Source organism: Lolium perenne, chromosome 7 (assembly GCF_019359855.2).
Source record: "Lolium perenne isolate Kyuss_39 chromosome 7, Kyuss_2.0, whole genome shotgun sequence".
In the NCBI taxonomy this organism is placed as follows: domain Eukaryota; kingdom Viridiplantae; phylum Streptophyta; class Magnoliopsida; order Poales; family Poaceae; genus Lolium; species Lolium perenne.
This window is the reverse complement of record NC_067250.2, coordinates 259,796,612-259,816,553: the sequence shown is the minus strand read 5'-3', so window position 1 is coordinate 259,816,553 and position 19,942 is coordinate 259,796,612. Positions and strand designations below refer to the sequence as shown.

The 19,942-nt window shown below is 47.0% G+C and overlaps 1 protein-coding gene across 1 annotated transcript; it reads left to right on the top strand.

The window, feature by feature from the left end:
* The first annotated feature begins 7,327 nt into the window (after positions 1–7,327).
* LOC127311838 (uncharacterized) lies at positions 7,328–8,156 on the top strand. The gene is made up of 2 exons (XM_051342315.2): positions 7,328–7,404; positions 7,555–8,156. The coding sequence occupies exons 1-2, from the start codon at positions 7,390–7,392 to the stop codon at positions 7,963–7,965; spliced, it is 426 nt and encodes a 141-aa protein (XP_051198275.1). The 5' UTR covers positions 7,328–7,389; the 3' UTR covers positions 7,966–8,156.
* The last annotated feature ends 11,786 nt before the right edge of the window (positions 8,157–19,942 follow it).

Here is a 19,942-nt window from a genome sequence, read left to right as displayed (position 1 = left end):
GTTTCGAGAGTGCGACAAACCTGTTCCTTATTCAACTAAACTAGGGTTTTGAGAAGAGAGTGGAGAGTTTGCATCACAAACTTAAGTTGCATGATTGAATTCTAAACCACGTTGTATGATTGAATTCAATCCAAATTTGAATTTGAAATTCAAATTCAAACATCAAATGATTATCATATAATTCGAACTTGAGATAATTTCATAAACAATTATCAATAATCAAGATTATAAGTAATACAACAATTATGTAAAGCTCATTAAGGAAAATGGGAGCTTTATTGATAATCACACATTATACATTGTCAATTACAATATTCAGAATTGAAATAAATGAATTATTACAACACATTACACAAATTTGGATAAATAGAAAAAGAAGATAAAAGAAAAGTACAAGTATGAATCTGTCCTAAATACTACAATGTGAATATCATCTAATCTTGAGCTTGAAGATCATCATGTTCATTTGATCATTACTTTGATCCCTGCACATAATCACAACAAATAGAAGTTATGCCAAGTAGTTAGAAATCAAATGTAATAGGAGAGGATATGACCAAAGCTGCCGAGCTGATCCACTCTCAGCCTAGACACAAGCCAGATACCAAGCATGTGCACACACACACAGCCAGACCGCTCACCAAGCAGTGTGCATGCAGCACAACACACACACAGCTCAGTGTGTCACCAAGAGAGGCCAGGCCTTGCTGTCGACCAGGAGATCAACACAAGGTTCATATAAAACCTTTTCCACCGCCAGAACCAGCAGCTCATCGACAGACAACAGCTGGGTAAGTTAACAAGAACACAAGAACACAAGAACACAAGAACAAAGTTGAATGACCACTGCTGTTCAACAAATCTTCACAGCCACAGAACTGAATCCAGCACCACAGGCTTGCTAGGAGGAGCAGGGCAAGCATAAGATCATCACAGAAGCAAACCCTCTACACCAACAACATTTCTAGGAGCTGGAGTGAGGTATACACAAAAGAACCTGAGCAAACACATGCTTTGCTCATCAATAAGCATACACATGCATCACAGAATCAAAAAAAGGTATGAAACCCTGTTTGTGTCATCATTTGACTACAAAGCCATTTGGTGCAAGCAAATATGGGTATAGATCACTAGGCAATCATCATATGGGAATAGCAGTTATGCAAATTAATGCATAACTGAAGAAATCCAACAAAAGATGAAGTCACAGCTAGCCTAGCCCACACACTTAGCACCTACAGCTGTTTATGCCATCAGATTATAGACAATTTCTTGTCTATATACTTTGTCAACATCAAAAGGCCACTGGAAGTCCAATATTGGATCAAGCCAGTGAGCAGCTATCCCATTCCAGCAAGCAATTATAAACCATAGCATGCCACAGAGAGGGGAGCAACCATGACAGCATCACAAGTGCTGCCAGGGCCACCTCAACCCTGAGCCAGCATAAGAACCACACATCATTATCCATTTGGGATTCAGTAGAGGGCTAGGGTACACAACTGAGTGTTGGCATCCATCTAGCCCTAACACATTTAATAGGATGATCACAACTGCAAAGCAGCTCACATCACTTATCCACTTCAAGAAATTCAGGCAATACAGATAAGTGAACAACACAAATAAATCAAAGCACCAGGGTTTTGCTGATGATCCAATGGATCATTGCAAGCAACAGCTGCTGCTTAAGTAAGCACCAGCAAACACCAGGACCAGCTGTGTGGTACACATACATCATAGATTGAACAGAATTGAAGCAATGAAGAAACACAGTAGCTTTTACAAGCAACTGGCATGCTAGGGCATCACTGGCATCAACACGTGAATCGTATAAATTAAACGGCCACAGTTAAGCAATAATTGAGTCACAGATAATTATATAAACCATTTTATGATTGTATCCAGAAGCATATCATCAAGGAATTGATGTATATGGACCACAATTAAGCAAGGCTGAGCCTACCATGAGCCAACAATCTCTAATCACCAATCAAGCAGCACTGGTACTTGCTAAACAGCAAGAATCACTCACATCAGTGAGCCAGGGAAGCATACATGAACACACATGAGTGACTGGCAAGCATAATAACATGAACAGAAGCACAGAGCAAGAATCTAGCAAGAATGGCAAGCACTGGCATGGCCAGGGCAACAATAGCCAAGGCCAAAGAGAGGCGTAGCATGAACAGCATGAGCAGCACAAAGAAGAATAAAGAAGATGAAGTAGGGCTAGCACAACGGCTAGCACAAAGAACCAAGCGGCGTAGCAAAGAAAGATAGCAAAGACGAAAGGTATCAAAGAAGAAGATCACGGCATGGCCGCACCTCTACGAGGCACGGCAAGCCAGTGACCAAGCTAGACGGAGAAGAGGAAGGGAAGAAGTAGAACAGGCAAAGGAGAGAGAGCAGGAGGTGGCGCACATACCCAGGGCAAGCAGACGAGCAGATGCGGCCATGGCGGCCACGGCGGCGCACGCCGATTGCTCGGTAGAACCTGGCCAGGCTAGGCCATGCGCCGACAAGCGCCGCAGCGCCCCACACCACCGTGGCGAGGCCCACGGCGGCGCCATCGCGCCTGGAACCCTTGGAGCAGCGAGATCGCCACGATCCCGTAACCCTAGCCGCCGCGAGGGAGATCAGAGATGAGCTGGAGCAGCATCCGCTCCAGATTGACGCGGATGAGGAGGACCGCCGTCGTGAGGCGCGTCGAATGCGCCCCACGGCGAGGGCTAAGTCCGGCGGAGCTCACCGGAATCGAGCGGCGACGGCGGTGGCGAAACAAATCGCCAGAGAGGGGATTAGGGTTAGGGTTCGGACACGCACGAGAGAGAGAGAGGAGTGAGGCTGGTCGAGCCGGACCAGGTGGGTCGGTCGACCTAACCCCACTGGGCCTCACTGACATGTGGGCCCAGGGGCAAATGTGTCATTTCACAATTCGTTAAAATGCAGAAACTTTGAAATTGCACAATAAATGTTTAATAGCTCTAAAAAAATAATTAAAAATATGAAAACCACTCAGCATAAAAAACTCTATCATAATAAAATATGAAATAGAATTTTTGAAGACAAATAAGAATAGGTTCAAATTTGATGATTAAAATAATCATTTAAATCACCTATATTATTTTCAATAATGAAAATAAGTCCATAAATTCTTTTGAACTTTAAAAACACCTTGACAACATTTCAAGGTTGTATTTTGAACAAATAGAGTATTCCCAAAACTATTCTTAGTATTAACCTCTCACATGAAATAATAACGACATCAGAAGGGGGGGACAAACCCTAAAACTGGAACCATGCATAATTGCTTCTTTAACCATTACCCTTATCGGACAATGATGCTATTTTTCAGAACCAGAGGACAAGGGTCAGTCCACACCATTCAACTGCAGAACTTTGCAGTGTTCAGGCAAGTTCATCGCTTGCTCATGTCATTTGAGTATTTCTATCAAATTACTTGCAAAGTATTATGGTTATCACTATTGCATAAAAATCAAAACCACTACTTTCATAACTATGAATATGACTATGTGGTGGGCAATGGAACCATGGATTGTGTTGATATGGTGGAGGTTCCATTGCACGGGCTTATATCCATCTAGGATTAAACAACAAATGTCGCCAGTGATTCTTGTGCCGTAATACCCGTGTTAACCATAAGATCCGGAGTGGGACAGAGTAGTCAAAAGTGTTTCCACCTCTCGTTCATCAACGGATGCGCTTTACCGTAGACATTTGTATCTGTCAGGGCAAGCGGTTGGCTGGGGAAGCCTTAAGTCCCCACGGCATAGTCCGTAGACACTTGTCGCTCGAAGTGCAAGCGGTTGGCTGGGGAAGCCTTAAGTCCCCACGGTATTGCGGTCTATGATGGGTTGCAGCTACCGGCGAAGGAGTTTGGTTCGATCCCAAACTGTCGTCGTGGTCGGGGTCCACCCGTGAGTGGGAATAATGGGACCGGCGAGGACCCAGGGTCGGGGCATGCAACAAAGGGTGGGTGTTCGAGGTAGCGGAGGAACATGATTGGCTAGACCTTATACCGGGCCTCACACCGAAGGAAGTGTGGACGGGAAAGCTGCCCGGTTGGCACCAAGGTTAAGATCTCTTATGGGTAAAGCAACACACCTCTGCAGAGTGTAAAGAACTGTGACCTGTCACTCCCTGTTCCGGGATAAGGAACTGCGAACGCGGCCGGAAAGGAGCTCCATGAAGTTCTAGTAAATCGGTGAAGGCTGACGGACATAGCTCTTTGAAATAAAAGCAATCTCTTGAAGAAATGTTTATCAAAACCTGCATTGATATTAGACTTTCTGGTCTAATATCGTAGCTAGTGCATTAAACACCTCTTATCTATAATGAACTTGTTGAGTACGCTCGTACTCATCCCACTCTTAAATCCCTTGCTTAGATTGTCTGAATCGTCTGGAGGAGGACTATGACAACCCTGAAGGAGCCGAGATCATCGGCTACGAGGAACCAGACCTCTCAGGAGGTGTTGAAGGCGTAGACTATCTCATAGTCTACGGAACCGGGGAGGCTTCCGGTGGAGATCAAGCCTAGAAGCACCTAGTAGTAGTTGTAGCCGAGCAGCACGAACTCTTAATACTTAGCTGCTCGAGAGAATAAATGTATAACTTAATGAGACTTCTATATTGTAAACTAAGTTGGGTTCGCCTCGAACCCAGGAGTATTCCTCTTAGGACCCAAGAGGAGCTCCGAGACGATATATGTTTTATGCTTGTAATAATAAGTGAATGAGTTATGGACCCTGCTATGTTCTGTTGTACTACTCTGAGGGATGTAATATTTGCGGAATGGTACTTCGTGAATGTTATATCAACGACTGGCATACTACAACATGCAGTGGTATGCAGGGTCACCACACCAGGTCCCCCACTGCCGCTGCCATACGCTGTGGTACTAGCCGTGCGGTGTCGCCAGCGGTGGAAGGTCGGGAGAGCTAGATCTATGGCCACGGGGCATGCCGCGGCCCCGAAAGGCGTTGGGGATAGGCGGCAGCGACCGGTGGTGGGATCCGGCCGTCTCTGGCGGGTTTGGGTGGAAGGAGGGGCGATGGGAAGTAGAACGGCGGTGGGAGAGTAAGCGGCAGACGGGAGGGGATTTTTTCTCATCGGCCTCGCGGCTGAGCAAATATAGGAGAGGGGGAGGGGGATTTTCGGGACCAGATTCCTATATTTGGTCCTCTAACCTTTTTAGCTTTCGGTTAGGTGCCACTTCAACCATTAGAGAATCATATTTGCTTCGCCGATGTTTTTTTTTTTTTTTTTTTTTTTTTGGTTTGGGTTAGAGCTAAGAGACGCATCAGCATAGGGATGTCGTTTCTCTAGGTGTTGAGATGTGGGTGTTTTTTTTAGCGTGGGCCTTGTTTCTCGCACGCTTGAGTGCCATTTTGCCAAGTACAAGCTATCTAGACTCTCTCTCACATAGGGATGTCACAGGGACTCACCATCTCGCTTTTACTGTGGAGGGCTGGATGATTGTTTTGCTGAGTTCCGAAACTTTTGATCGTACACGTTGTTAATGCGTTTTGGTATATATGACGAAAGATCGTGCAAAAAAAATGACGAAAGAAATTTTCACTATTACATACATAAATTCTTTTATGTTGATCCTTAGCTGCCTATTTTCTTCACAAAGTAAGTTCATTTGGACAAACTATCATGTGAAAATCAGAAATATGGGACAGGTGGACAATTTATCGTGATTTTAGCCAACTTAGAACCTGGGCCCTCTATGTTAACAAGGTTAAATTAGCAGATTGATCCGCTAAAATCAAATTCAAATAGTCAACAATCATGGATAAAACTAATCCAACATGGCACATGTTTGTTGTACATAGGCTGGCATCAACTATAACCTCAACACGATCAAAATATAGGTACAATGTACCCGCAAAAAAAAAAACAGGTACAATGAAAAAAGTCGAAGACACTGATATCACGGCTCCACAAGGTTCGGGAGACTTCAAGGATGCAGATCAAAGTTAAGTTTGCATGCAAAATGAAAAAAAACAATGCACCTTCACTTTTACCAAGAAACACTTCTACGACGGTAGACTTTTCGTGGTAGGTACGCTACTCATGGCCCACTTGACATCTACAACAGATGTCACGTTTTCCAAAATCCATGTTAGTTTCCAGGCCTCCAAAACCATTGCGATGTATATGACGAAGCCGAATTTTCTTGCCGTGAGACCAAGATGGCCAAGACAGGACACATGTTGATTGGCGTCCCTAGAGGGGCAACACCTGAAAATAGGGCACTCCCAGCTCCACGTACTATCATCTAAGAACCATGGCACTACGCCGCCGGAGAACCTCCTAGACCTGGCACCGTCACAACGAGAAAGATAGGGGACTGCCACCGTGGGGAAGCCCGTCGTCGCCATCACTCCCTGGGCTTCACCCGACGGTGACCTCCGGCGGCAGCGAGGGAAGGGGGCAGGATGGGGAGGGGCACTGGAGCGGCGTATATGGCGTCGCCTTTTGTGTCACCTAGGTTTAGGGGACGGGGCTGGAAAAATCTCTCACACAAGAGTTTTGCACCATTAACTACTATGATCAACAACAATACCATCCGACTACATTATATTGGGACAACATAACCACAATGGTGAATTGTCCTGTTAGTGCAACAAAAGCAAATGAAGAAATTTTAAAGATCTTGAAAACATAACTATTTTTTACTCTAATTGTTCTAGATTTACATGTATCTACACATTTAAACATGTTATGATACATGCAATTTTAGATAAATCCATGTCCAAAACATGGAGTTTTAATGTTCTCACCACTTAATTAAAGCTTAAGGCTAATGAAGACATGAACTAAGTGATCTATAGGAAAGTAAAAGAACAGTGAATATTTTGGATGATCTATTTGAACAGCCTAATTAAGGGAACTGTGTGATTGAGTCGTACGATAAAGAAGAAAAAGTCACTACAATAAACACTGCTGCAAGCCGAAGTCGCACCACTGTTCTCGCTACTATGTATCATTGCCAGGTAAAATTACCGTGGTAGAGCTTATTACAATAGATAATAAAAGATTTTAGCTCCGTAGTGGTGAAGATTTTTTTTACAACGGAAGTGATGAAATTATTGATAAATTAAATATATAATAAAGAATGCTCTAATCAGATGCACTCTCTGTCGGTATGCCGTCGAAGCAATCCATGAGATGCTTACAGCTATCATCATCATGCAACATACGTGTCAAATGCATGCCATGTCGCTTGACACATGTCGGACTGCTTGAGTCTCGTGGTATAAGTTCTGGGGGAGGGCAGAGAACTCTGCCTTATCTTCTGTCTCCGTTTCTTACCTTTCCCTCCATAGATTCCACATTAAGGAGCGTATCCGTCTTCATCATGGCTGACGGAGAGGTGAGCCGCTCGTTCAGTAGTACTTGCTTCAATGTACATGCTCATTTCAGTAATGCTTGTTTCAGTGTACATGCTCATTGCAACAATATCTGGTCGTTCTGGTTGTTCTTCTGGGAATTTGATTGTACTCTTTGTGTTCTTCTGGTGCAGCCACCGCAGGTGAACACACTTGTATTCCGCGGCGAGGTCAAGGGCGATCCCGAGAGCGCAGTGGAGAGCGCCGCCGAGGTCGCGCTCCGCTATCTGTCCGACGAGTACGGCTTCCACCTCGACGACTTCAACTACTCCGCCTACATTGAGAGCAGGGAGACTCTGCTCGTCGCACAGGAATACAACCGCAAGCTGGGCGCACTGCTCAAAGCTGTGCAGGACAGGGCCATCCGCAAGAAGCAGCAGCTGGACAAGCTTGTCCAAGACGTGAAAGAGGTCTGCCTCAACTTCGCCGACGTGCTGCCTGTGCGTGCTGCTGGCCCGAGCGGCGTCGAGTATGTCGGTCCACCTTCGCCGCCGGCAGGCGGATACGACAAGCTGGCCCTCGATCTCGTCCAGCTTCTTCAGTAAGAATGTGTTTCCAGCTTCTTCAGGTCTGTACGTGCTGGGAACTCGTCGAATGTTGTCCTTAGCTGCTCAGTTTAGATGTGTAGGTACCTATCTTAGAATCGTCTAGTAGTAAAATGGTATGCTTCATGCATCCAGTTTGTTCATTTTGGGAAATGCTTGCTCTGCACCGGCGGTGTCAAGGGCTTAGTAGAATGAGCTGGATTTACATGTATAAGAGAGCCCTTTATGTAAGAACATCTGTTGTGTAATATATGTGGTGTACTACCTCGGTTCCAAAAATAAGTGTCATATAAACGCATTTTGGAGCGCTATGTGTATGCGTAGCATCTGCATACTGCTGTGTGTTCTTCTTGCAGTCGAACTCGGTAACCATGGATTGCGTGCTATAGCGCCAATTATCATGGACAGATACAGCACTGGAACTACAATCCCAGATGTACCGAAACTGTGGTAGAGATTAACAATCCTTCAAAGTTGGACATCTGTAGAACCATCTAGAATTTCCTATGCGTCAGATGATTTTTGTTGTTGAAATAGTTATCCCCTCTTTAATGCTCAGATTTTATACTTTTTTTAGGCTGCTCCTAGATCCATCACTGAATAAATCCTCCTTTTTAACTAACTTCATCGCTGGGTTCAGTTCACTTCAAGAAAATTACAACAAATTTTCCTCCTCCGTCAAAGCAAGCTTTCGTCCGAACACACGTCCAAAAGAAGAAAAATAAACAACAAAATAGAGACATGGAGACAGGCGAATCACGACGCTAAGAGCATCTTCAGCCGTCTCCTCGCAAGCCTGCCGCCGGTCAGCTTCCACGTCGTGAAGCCTGCCGCCGGTCAGCTTCCACGCCGTGAGTTAATGCCGTTGCCTCGGTTTCAGGCGCTTCACCCTCTATTTATCGCCGAACTACCGCGTCTGGCCGCATTCACCACGTCATCTCTCTATTCACCACCAATCTTCTCCAACCTCATCGAGCGAGAGAAAGCGGCGATATCCATGGCGAACGACGGAGCGGTCAACAACGGCTTCAGCCGCCGCTCTCTCCACCAATGGAAGGGGTGGCTCCTGCACGCGGCGGGCTACCCCGTGCCGCCGGACTTCCGCGCGCCGGGAGGATGGCGACTCAGTGCGGCCGGCGTCCCGATCCCGCCGCCGCCGATGGGTCGCACCGCCCTGGAGGCAGAGATCGACGCGGTGCTCGTCACTCAGTTCTTCCGGCAAAGGTACGAACGCGAGCTCGCCGTGTACGACGCCCCCCCTCCTCCCGCTAGGAACAACGCCGCCGCCGCCGGTGGTGGAGCGCGCCTGGCCGCACCTCGAGAATGTGCTCGAGCACATCGAGGGTGGGAACTCCCCCGTTCTTGGGATGCCGCCGCCGGTGGCGGCTACCGTGTCGCGCCGGCACGGTAGTTCCTGGACGCTGAGGAGGATGGTGTCGTCCTCCTCCTCGTCTGGGTCGAGGTCCGCGTCCAGGTCCGGCGGATCGGCTCCTCCGCCGTCGACACTGCGCTTCGTCAAGAAGGAGTCGGTGTCGCCACCGCCGACCAGAGGGTGCAGCAGCGGCGCCCTCGTCATCCACGACCAACCCTCCTCTCCATCGCGCGGGCGGAAGAGGAAGTCGTCGAAGAAGGAGGCCACCGCCGTCGCCGCGAACCAGCTCGCCGAGGAGGAGGCCAAGCGCGCCGAGTACGCCACGGTGGCGGAGGCGATCGCCAGGTCGCTCAACGACCTGGTCCACGCCGACAACACGCTCCCCATCGACGCTGCGCTCGACTGGTCCAGGCGGGACTGTGAGCGGCAGGAGGCGGAGCAGCAGCGTCGGCTGCTGGACATGGCTGCCGCGCGGCAACGCGCCGTCCGCGCCGCATCAACGAACACCGCGCCCAGGCCCGTGCCGCTGATCAAGCTCGAGGAGAATAGCGACGACGACCTCTACCAGTCGACGCCGCCACACGCCGATGACCCTGGCCAGGGTTCTAGCCGCCGCCCGAGGACGCCGGCAACTCGAGCGACGACGACAACGGCGGTGACTACACGGCCTTCTACCGCCATTTCGGCATGTAGAATGCCGCTATTAGTTTTAGTATATGTTTCCATCTGGTCGAATTCAAATATATGTACGAATTCGGCCTATATATGTACGAACTCGCCTATGTATGTTAAATGTCTTTAAATTTCGCTTACGTTTGAACGAGTTTCGCCTAGTTTTGTCTGAATTTGCTGTATTTTGTCAAAAGTTTTCATCCATCCTGGGCTGGCCGCTAGGAAAATGGGCCTCCCCAGGCTAAAAAAAAATACATCCATCCGGCGCTAAATAGCGCCGGATTTCGGACTGGGGAGCCCCAACGGTTGGAGATGCTCTAACCCACCGCCGCTGCACCCTACTTTAGCCAATTTTGCAAATCTTCAACCAAGGCCACATTGGCTTGTGCCATTGTTTGTAAAACACTTATATATCAATAACACACCCTTTTGAATCAAATAAACCCAATTCAAAGCAAAGGAAAAAATCAAATCCCACTCACATATGATAATGGTCATATGTGACCCATTTATCATCTTACCCACTTTGAGCCCTTATATTAAGAGTTTCTCAAACCAAAACTTCTCAAGTCTTTGCACCTCATCCAAGACCCTGTCAAGGTGAACAAGTTTGCTGTTGACCACCAGTGTTGACTCTGCATAGTTTGACCATGGTAAAAAGGACAAGTTGCAACATGAGAGCAAAGTGAAGATCATCTCAATTTTGAAAACTTGCAAACCATCACCAAATTGACCACCACCACCACCATTCTACTTCTTTATTTATATGAATAAGATGCACCAAAAAGATTTTCAAAATTCAAACAAAATTCTCTTGCGGCCATTATCACAAACACTTGGCAGGCAACATTTGGCATTTGACACCCACCCTAATATCCATCAGATTTTAGCCTCCACCACTTTCCATTTGTGATCATCACAACCCTGGTACCTCCTCTGCATCAGACCAAGCCTTTGGCACTGAGTAAAGTGGAGGAATGATCAAGAACCTCACCATGCCGTGCCATGCCGGCCACACTCACTCCCTTTCTCTCTGGCCTCTCTCTCACACGCTCACCTTGCCCTGTACCTTCCCCTGACCTCCCTGATCATCATGCAGCACGGCCCTTGCTCGCGCGAGCACGGCATTGGCCGCACAACGCACGCCCAGACACGCCCAGAACATGCCAGTCACGGGGTGAACGCGCACGGACACCGTCCTGGACGCGCCAGAGCGCACGCCGTGCCGTTGCCTCAGTCCACCCCTGCACGCCTACCTCTGCATCGAGCGCCCTCACCACTCCAGCTAGCCCATGGACATGCTCACTCGCCTGCGGAGGACCTGTCGCCGTCGCAATGATCCAACCCCTGCCGCACCCGTACTGCGAGGACGACAACGATGCCAGCACGCTCTCGTCCCCCATTCGTTGCCCCATCAAGCGCGTCGTGACCGCCATGATGCCTGCAAGCACGCGCCCCCATCGCCTTGCCCCTTCGTGCCCTGAACAGCCCTCGCCGTCGACGACCCCGACGGCACCCACAGCACCCGAGCGCCATTATAAATAGAGCCCCTCCCGCACTTCCTCCTCCACACCAAATCTGCTCCCCTCCTTCTCCTCGACCTCCTCAACCCCTGCTCCATTTCGATTAAGCCGCAAACAGCTCCAATTGCGCCGTCGATCGCCGGAGCCCGCCGCAGATCCATCTGCCGATTTACTCCTCCCCGAGCGACGCCGCCGGTACCAGTCGACTCCTCATCGTCGACAACATCGTCCAGCATCATCGCCGCCCCTCGCCGGAGCCCTAGCTCACCGCCGACCCCCTACCTCCGCCGAGCTAGCACGCCCTTCTCCTCGACGACGACGACGACGCACGGCCGCTCGATCCACTCCTAATCCGACGGCTCCTATTCGCAGGTACCGATTCGGTGGAATTAAGTCGCTGACCGCTGGGTCCCACCATGTCAGTTGGCCCGCAGCACTACTGGGCTGGTTTTCCCAGTTTCAAACCAATTCGGCCCATCTGTGTTCCCGCCTAGCCCATTTAGATTAATTCAAATATTTTTGATTCAGAGAATTTCAATACTGATGCTTTGCTATAAATTGAATAGTTTCAAATCTACAAGTCCAAATTTAGTAAATCAAATTGTTCCAGAATCCTTAGGAATTTATCTAACTAACCCCACTGGTTTCAACCCCATAGCTTTTGCAGAATTTGAATAGAAAAAATAACAAGTCAGAGACTTTTCAGTATTTAAATAAATCTAGAAAATTAACCATTTTGAATTTTGAGGTGATTCCACCTCTCATAATTCACATTTCACAAACTCTAATTGTTTATGAAAAAATATGATATGGGTTCTGTACATGATCATGGGCTAGAAGCAAAATATTGGCTATGTAGTCAATACTAGCCCATTTCAACTATTTCAAATTTTAGGAATTTAACTCTATGAGGTGTAGCACCTCATTTAAATCACTTTCCCAAGTGTTATGAAGTAATGTGAGGTCCTTAGTTAGATGGTCTCACACTTTCTCACCTGAGGATATTAAATCACTTTGGTTATTTAAATTGCATGAGATGATGAATCTCATTTAAACTCATTTTTCTCAAATGATAAATGTGAAGTATTGACTTTGGTCAACATGATCTCACCTTTATGAATTGAGGAGATTAAATCTTAACAAGATTCAATGAGAGGAATTTATTTCTCCAAAGAACAAAATAGAAAACCTACTTCACATTTCAATGAGAGGAAATTATTTTCCTAACACTAAGTGAGAAAACCCTAGCATAATTTTGAATCAATATTAAGTGATGATGCTAGATCATCTTGTGTGAGCCATTAAGGCTAATTAAGTATACTTAAGTATTGTTTGGTGATTGTATCCTCGTATTCGTTTATAGACGCTAGTACCAGAGACTATCAAGAGGAGGAGGTATTCTACCAAGAAGAAGAAGAAGAAGAGAACTTTGATCACTACCCCAATCAATGCAAGCTAACACTCTTGCAAGCCACCCTAATGCAAAGCTCCACCAGAGCAAGGCACCATTACGTATTACTTTATGTTTAATGATCATATCCTATGTTTTTACCTTGCAATTATTTTTACTTTGTATTTCAAAGTTTACTTTTTGATTCATGATTCACTTGGTCTAGAATAGAACAAGAGCATCAAATTTAGCCTAGAGTAATCAAAGCTAGTTAGCACCCCTCATGACTAGTTGCTAGTGCTAAATTAATCAAATTGACTACTTTAAATGGGAACATGTGAAATGAAATGACTTTGAAAACCTTGGAATGATGATTCATTCTATTGAAAGATTTTGAAGGTGAATATGACTGGTGAATGACTTGGTGAATTTCATAAAAACTGATGGTTGGGTTCGGATGCGATACCATTCCAATTTGAAAGTACTCCCACAATACCCAACATGGGTAAGGGCTTAACTAGAAATTTATGTGCTTTAGTATGGGTTCCCTCTACACAAGCGTCATAGGGGTTATGCCGAGGCTGCCTCCGTTACTGGTGAAATGATGTGAAATGACGTGAAATGAGGTGAATGTCCGGCCCAAGCCCTGTGCAGTTCCCAGGCTGACTGTCTGTCTTCACTGGGAGGCCAAGCTCATGGGGAGAGGTGCCTATACTAGAGTATGTAATTGAAAGGTTATGGTTGGTAGTCCGCATACGGAGTATGATAAATCAGGGCCAGTTAACCCTGACGGATTATTGCAAATGTTGTGGCACAAGTGTACGACCTCTGCAGAGTGTAGAACTATTCGAATAGCCGTGTCCACGGTTATGGACGGTTGGAAATGCCATACTGTTCCGTCATCAGACCATTTTCAAAAATGTGACATATGACTTGTGCTTTGAACTTGAAAGGTGAATGGTGAATTTGAATTGAATCACAACAGAGTTGTGGGAATGACACTAATGTTCCCACTTGAGTTAGTTAGCAAATGAGGAGGCTTTTATTAAATATTTGTGAACTAAAATTGGCTTTATGCAAATAAACTTAGAGCTTAGTACCCCCTTACTAAAATTGATAAGTACTTACATTAGTATTAGTTTGTGAGTACTTAAAGTACTCATGGCTGTGTCCCTGGCTATTCCAATGCCAGACTATGAAGAGGAGCAACACTATAAGGATGACGGTCAGCAGGACGTGTACCAGAACTAGGATGCTTCTGACGTCAAGCGTTGCCCTGTGGATTAGATAGCCACTACTACTTCGCTTCCGCTATGTGTGATGTTCGTTGATCAATAGATCAACTATTATTGTAATATTGGATCATGCGATCTACCTTTGTAAGACGATTATGTGTTGTAATAAATGATGACTCTATGATATTCAACTATTATGTCTCGCAACAACAATATTTCTGGGATTGCGATGTATGGCATAATAGGCATCTGGACTTAAAAATCCGGGTGTTGACAGAAGCCCCATGAGGACTCAACCCACCAACTCGCCGCCCGCAAAAATATGCCACTATGGTCACGAAGCTGCCACCATCGTCTCACTGCGGTTAACGTCACTAGGCCTGCAAGGTAGATGCGAGAAGTAGGCCTACAAGGTAGAGGTGTGAAGTAACTTGAAACGGACCAGCGGTACCACGATAGTGTGGGAGAAACTACCTCCACCACCAAGGCGGTAGTCGACCAAACGTAGCCGTCGTCAGACCAGTCTTAGTTAGGTCCAGCTAACCCCATTAGGCCCGTAAAGCCCCCTGTGGAGCAAAATAGTCCCAAGAGAGTCCGGCCAGGCCCGTAAAGACCGCTGCCACGCTGCAATATGCAGGCCGCCGACGCCGCAAATGCCAACACAAGCCATCGCACCTCGACCTACAGATCAAGTGGAGAAAGGGGAGACCCTCTTAGCCGAGATGGGGCCCAAAGGGGCCTAGGTCTAGGCCGAACCGGCTCAGCCAGCCCCGCCCCTCCACCCTACGCCTTCGCTTTGCCATCACCACCCCGGATGCACCGCCGCCATCCCGGGGGACCCCCACCTCCCGCCTTGCGCGCGGGTAGAAGCCGGCACGCCGTCATCGACACCACAAGTGATTTGCCCAGAGACCTACACCGACGGTGGCGCTGGGAGGGAGAGGAGGGGAGGCGGTTTGTTGGAAAGAAAGGAGTAAAACAAAACACTCTAAGCAGTATGGGAAGAGCAGCCATACTGAAAAAAGAGGTAGCATTCAAGGACAATGATGACACCATAATTAGCTGATTGAATAGTTCTTTGTTGCGCCATGTGTCAAGTGAAAGATTTTTTTTGCAAATTACATTTTAAACCACATATTATCATTGTGGGAATATGAATTATAATTTTTTAAGGAAAATAAATTGAAGGATCAAGTGAAAGCCGGTTTTAAATTAATAGAGCTACAATGTGATTTATTGCAACATCCAAGATTTAGGCTTACAGTTCAGGCGCACAAGCGCAAAATGAATATGTTTTAGGAAAAAAATACAGAAAACAAAAAAGAGAAGAGAAAGGGAAACAACAAAACACAGAGAGCGGCATCGAAAGACACTTTTGCTTCTTTTATAATATATTTATAAAAGAAGCAAATTAGTCGGTTGATCCTGCCACGCTTGCATTGGATATTGGCTAATGATAGCTTGAAATCTTCTTGTGAAAATTCTGAGGGTGCCCTCACAAAAGATAAAAAGTCTGACATTGATGCCAACGACTTGTATGTTGAGCTGAAATTTCTTCAAGAATTCATTTCAAAAGAAACCATGGGGCATGTTGAAGTTCTGGATTATTTAAAGTGTCATGATTGTTTTCCCAATGCAAGTATATTGCATATAGAATTTTATTGACCATTCTTGTGACTGTTGCATCAGCGAAACGAAGCTTTTCTAAATTGAAACTATTGAAATCATATATGCGTACTATGATGAGGTAACAAACACCCAATGATTTAGTGACAATATCACTTGAGAACTGAGCTCCAGCTCAGTGGCAAGGCAAGGCGAGTGCGCAGCCAGCCCACCCGGGTTCGAATTCCCATCACGCGGTAATTTCGCGGGAGGGACGAACTTTAATCGGGTTATTATCCTAGCGTTCATCCGTCGGGAGAGTCTCATTTCTACCTAACAACGTATAGCCAAGGGAGGGATCATTCTCCCGTTGGTCAACGTTTTTAGTGACAATATCACTTGAGAGTAAAGTGTTGGAGAAGATTGATTATGATGATATCATTGAAGACTTTATTTCGAAGAACCTTTAAAGAATGATGTTGTTCAAATAAACATTATGCAACCGAGTGTGGAATAGGTATGATTTTAATATTTCCAGTTGTTGTATAAAAAACTAAAAAATATACATTATATTTGTGTTCCAAATTTTCATGTAAGATAGAGGCCCATTTTAGATTTTTGCATAGCGCCCCGGATTTTTCCACCTCGGCCCTGAAGTGGCCCGACACCGTTCGTATTATCGCGGACGTCTTGGTCAGTGGTTCACTGGTTTGCGTCGGCAAATTTTTTTCCCTTTCATTTTCCTTCTCTTTCGCACGCTATTTTGTGTTTATTCGGCCTGATTTGACGGAGCTACCGGCTTGATAGTTTCTAGTGCGCCCGCCGAAGATGTGCTATAAGGGCATCAGCAGCGGCGCGACGCATTTCGGACAGTCGTCGGTCTAATGGTCGAAATCGTCCGGGCGTTTGTTTGCGTCGGGGGTGGCTCCAGCGGCAAGACGCATAAAAAAAATTTCATTCATGAAACCATAATTTACATGAATAGAAAAACATAAAAAAGCCAGAAAAGCTAGGTGCTGTCTACTGGTCATCGTCGCTGACGAGGTCAATCAACTCCGGCGTCGGCCATGGAAGCTCGTACGCCGGCGGTGGAGGAGGTACCGCCGCGTGGGCAGGAGGTTGTGGCCAGGGATCCCACGCCGGAGCAGCAGGCGGAGCGCGGACGTTGGAACGCGTCGGCGTGGCCGGAAGAGTCGCCGGCCTCCCCTGCGCGAGCGCTGACTCGCGAAGCTGGATTGCGAGCCCGTCCCAGAAAGCGAGCTCGTCCTGCTCGATTTGGCCAGTGCCATGGCAATGGCCTCTTCCTCGGAAATGTTCGGCGGCTGGGTCTCCGGATCCCACGCCGGCCCGCCGTCGTCGTGGTCGTACTGTACCATGGTCACGTCCTCGTCCTCATCCTCATCGTCGTCCTCGTCCGCGTCCTCCTGGTCGTTCTCTTCTTCTTCTGCGGCGATCTCGCGCTCGAAGTAGTCTACGTCGGCGAGGTAGCCAGCGCGGCGGCGCGTGTCGAACTCCCATGTCCCGAATGAAATCCAGTTGTAGGAGTTCAGCGCGTACGCCGGATCCTCCCACAGATCCGGCGGCAATATCGCTCAGCGGCGGCGCACCTCGTCCCTCGCGTGGCACGGGGGGACCGGCACACGCCTCGAGTTGAGGTACCAGCCCCCTCCCGGCAAGTTCGCGTCCGGCCATGGTACCGGCCGGTTTTCCTCCCAAAGCTGCCGCGCGAAGTCGACGCGGACGTACCGGCCGACCCGTGCCTTCTTGCCGGACCGCGAGCCGCTAGACTCGTGGTCGTTTTTGGTCTTGCGGAACGGCCAGCATTTCTTCTCCATGGCGTCGGTGGGGTGGATACTGTGGGATGTGGCAACGGTTTGGTCGGGAAAATGGCCGCCGGCAGCGTCCTTTTAAGAGGCTCGAACGCCATCTCGCCTTCAATGGCCTGCCACTAGAAAGCCGCCTCGCTGCGCACGCTCGCGGAAGCCGAGGCGCGCCATTAACGCGGCCCTGCAAAGGCTGCAGCGCGCCGCTCGCAAGTAATGCCGGAAGACGATGCACTTGTGTCCCTGCCAGGCGGGCCCGATCGAGCGGACACTTTGCGCGTCCGCAGAGACGCAAACCTGGCGCATATTCGGGCCAGGTTTGCGTCTCCGCGGACGGTCCAGTCATTATGCGTCGCCCCGCTGGAGGTAGTGCCAGACGCATTTTCGATCACGGCGGACACAAACGATTGCTCAGCGTCGCGACGCTGGAGATGCCCTAAGTATGCTCCAAGTGTCACGCGGCGGCCAGCCTTTGCTAGTTACACCCAAAGCCACAAGCATCTAAAGGATCATTGTCTCCCTCCAGTTTTTTTTTTCGATAAAGGATGCTTTATTACTTTTGTGGAAGCAATTACATCCAGCCTCTGCATAACCAGGATGCACACAGCCGTTTAAAGTGTCTGGATTCAAAGTATAAAAACTAGGCGGAATACATATCGGAGCGATGAATCATATAACGCCTAAGGTGTGGGTGGTGCTGCAATCCGTAGACTATGCTGCCACCCATGTAGGGAAAAAGTATCCCTCGCCGTAGCCTCCAACCGTGTACAGACCTCCGTAAATAGGTCTCGGTTCTCCATCCGCTGAAGAGGTAACCACAAACGGAGAATACCTGTACATCTGTAGATGACCTGCAACAAAGAACAATTTTTATCGTTAAAAATTTTGTCATTTCTACTTAGCCAGAGTGCCCAGATAACTGCTAGCGCGCCCACCCTAAGAAGCAACTTAAACCTTGAATCGATACCGTGAAGCCAGTTGCCAAAGACATTGGCTACAATAGTAGGGGATACAGGGTAGATGCTACTTGGATGACTGACCAAATAGATCTCGCAAAGTGGCACTGAAAAAACAGGTGTTTAATAGTTTCGTCTTGGTGACAAAAAACACACCTAGAATTTCCATGCCAATTCCGCTTGACAAGATTATCTTTGGTAAGAATAACTCCGCGACGAAGATACCATCCGAAAATTTTAATTTTTAATGGTATTTTCATCTTCCAGATTTTCTTATTATTATCGACCGGTATATCAGAATGAAGAATCGCATTGTATAAATATTTGACTGAGAAAGTGCCATCTACATGAAGATTCCATCTAAATTCATCTGGTTCAGGTGATAGGTGAATATCTCCCAGCCGTTGAATTAAAGCATTCCATGCCAATAGCCTTTGTCCAAGTAAAACCCGTCTGAACGTCACATTCGGGGGTGAGGTAGCCATTACTGTGGCAATGGTATCACCTTTGCGACGAACAATACAATACAAGGTAGGATACTGTTCACTTAAAGAAGCATTGTCTAACCAAACATCTTCCCAAAACCGTATCTGTTCTCCATTCTTAATAGAGAAAGTACCAAGGCGAAAGAAAACATTTTTTGTCGCCATGAGACCAGCCCAGAAGTGACAATCCCCAGGTTTCCAAACCACTTGGGATAGCGCCTTCGAGCCAATATACTTTCTACGAAGAATAGTTTGCCAAATCCCATTCTCAGTAAGAAGCTTAAACAGCCATTTACCTAGCAGAGCTGAATTCTTGACCTCCAGGTCATGAACTCCCAGTCCGCCTTGATCTTTGGGACTACAAACTACACTCCATTTAACCAGTCGATATTTCTTTTTCTCGCTGTCCCCTTGCCAAAAGAATCTGGATCGATAATAATCGAGTTTATGCAGAATTCCTTTTGGCAACAGGAAGAATGATAACATATACAGTACCATATTTGTCAGTACTGAATTAATGAGAACCAATCTTCCTCCAAGGGACAACAATTTACCCTTCCAACTACTAAGGCGTTTTTGTAATCTTTCTTCCACAATTTCCATTCAGCAATTGTAAGTCTCCGATAATGGATCGGAATACCCAAATAGCGAATAGGAAATTGGCCTTGCCCACAACCAAACAACTCTGTGTATAGAGTCATATCGTTTTGGGCCTCTCCGAAACAGAACAATTCACTTTTATGGAAATTGATTTTCAATCCCGACAACTGTTCAAAAGCCGCCAAAATTAATTTCAGATTGCGAGCTTTTTCAAGATCGTGATCCATAAATAGAATTGTATCGTCGGCATATTTAAGGATAGATAAACCCCCATCAACCAAATGTGGGATCACACCTTCAATCTGACCATCAGCCT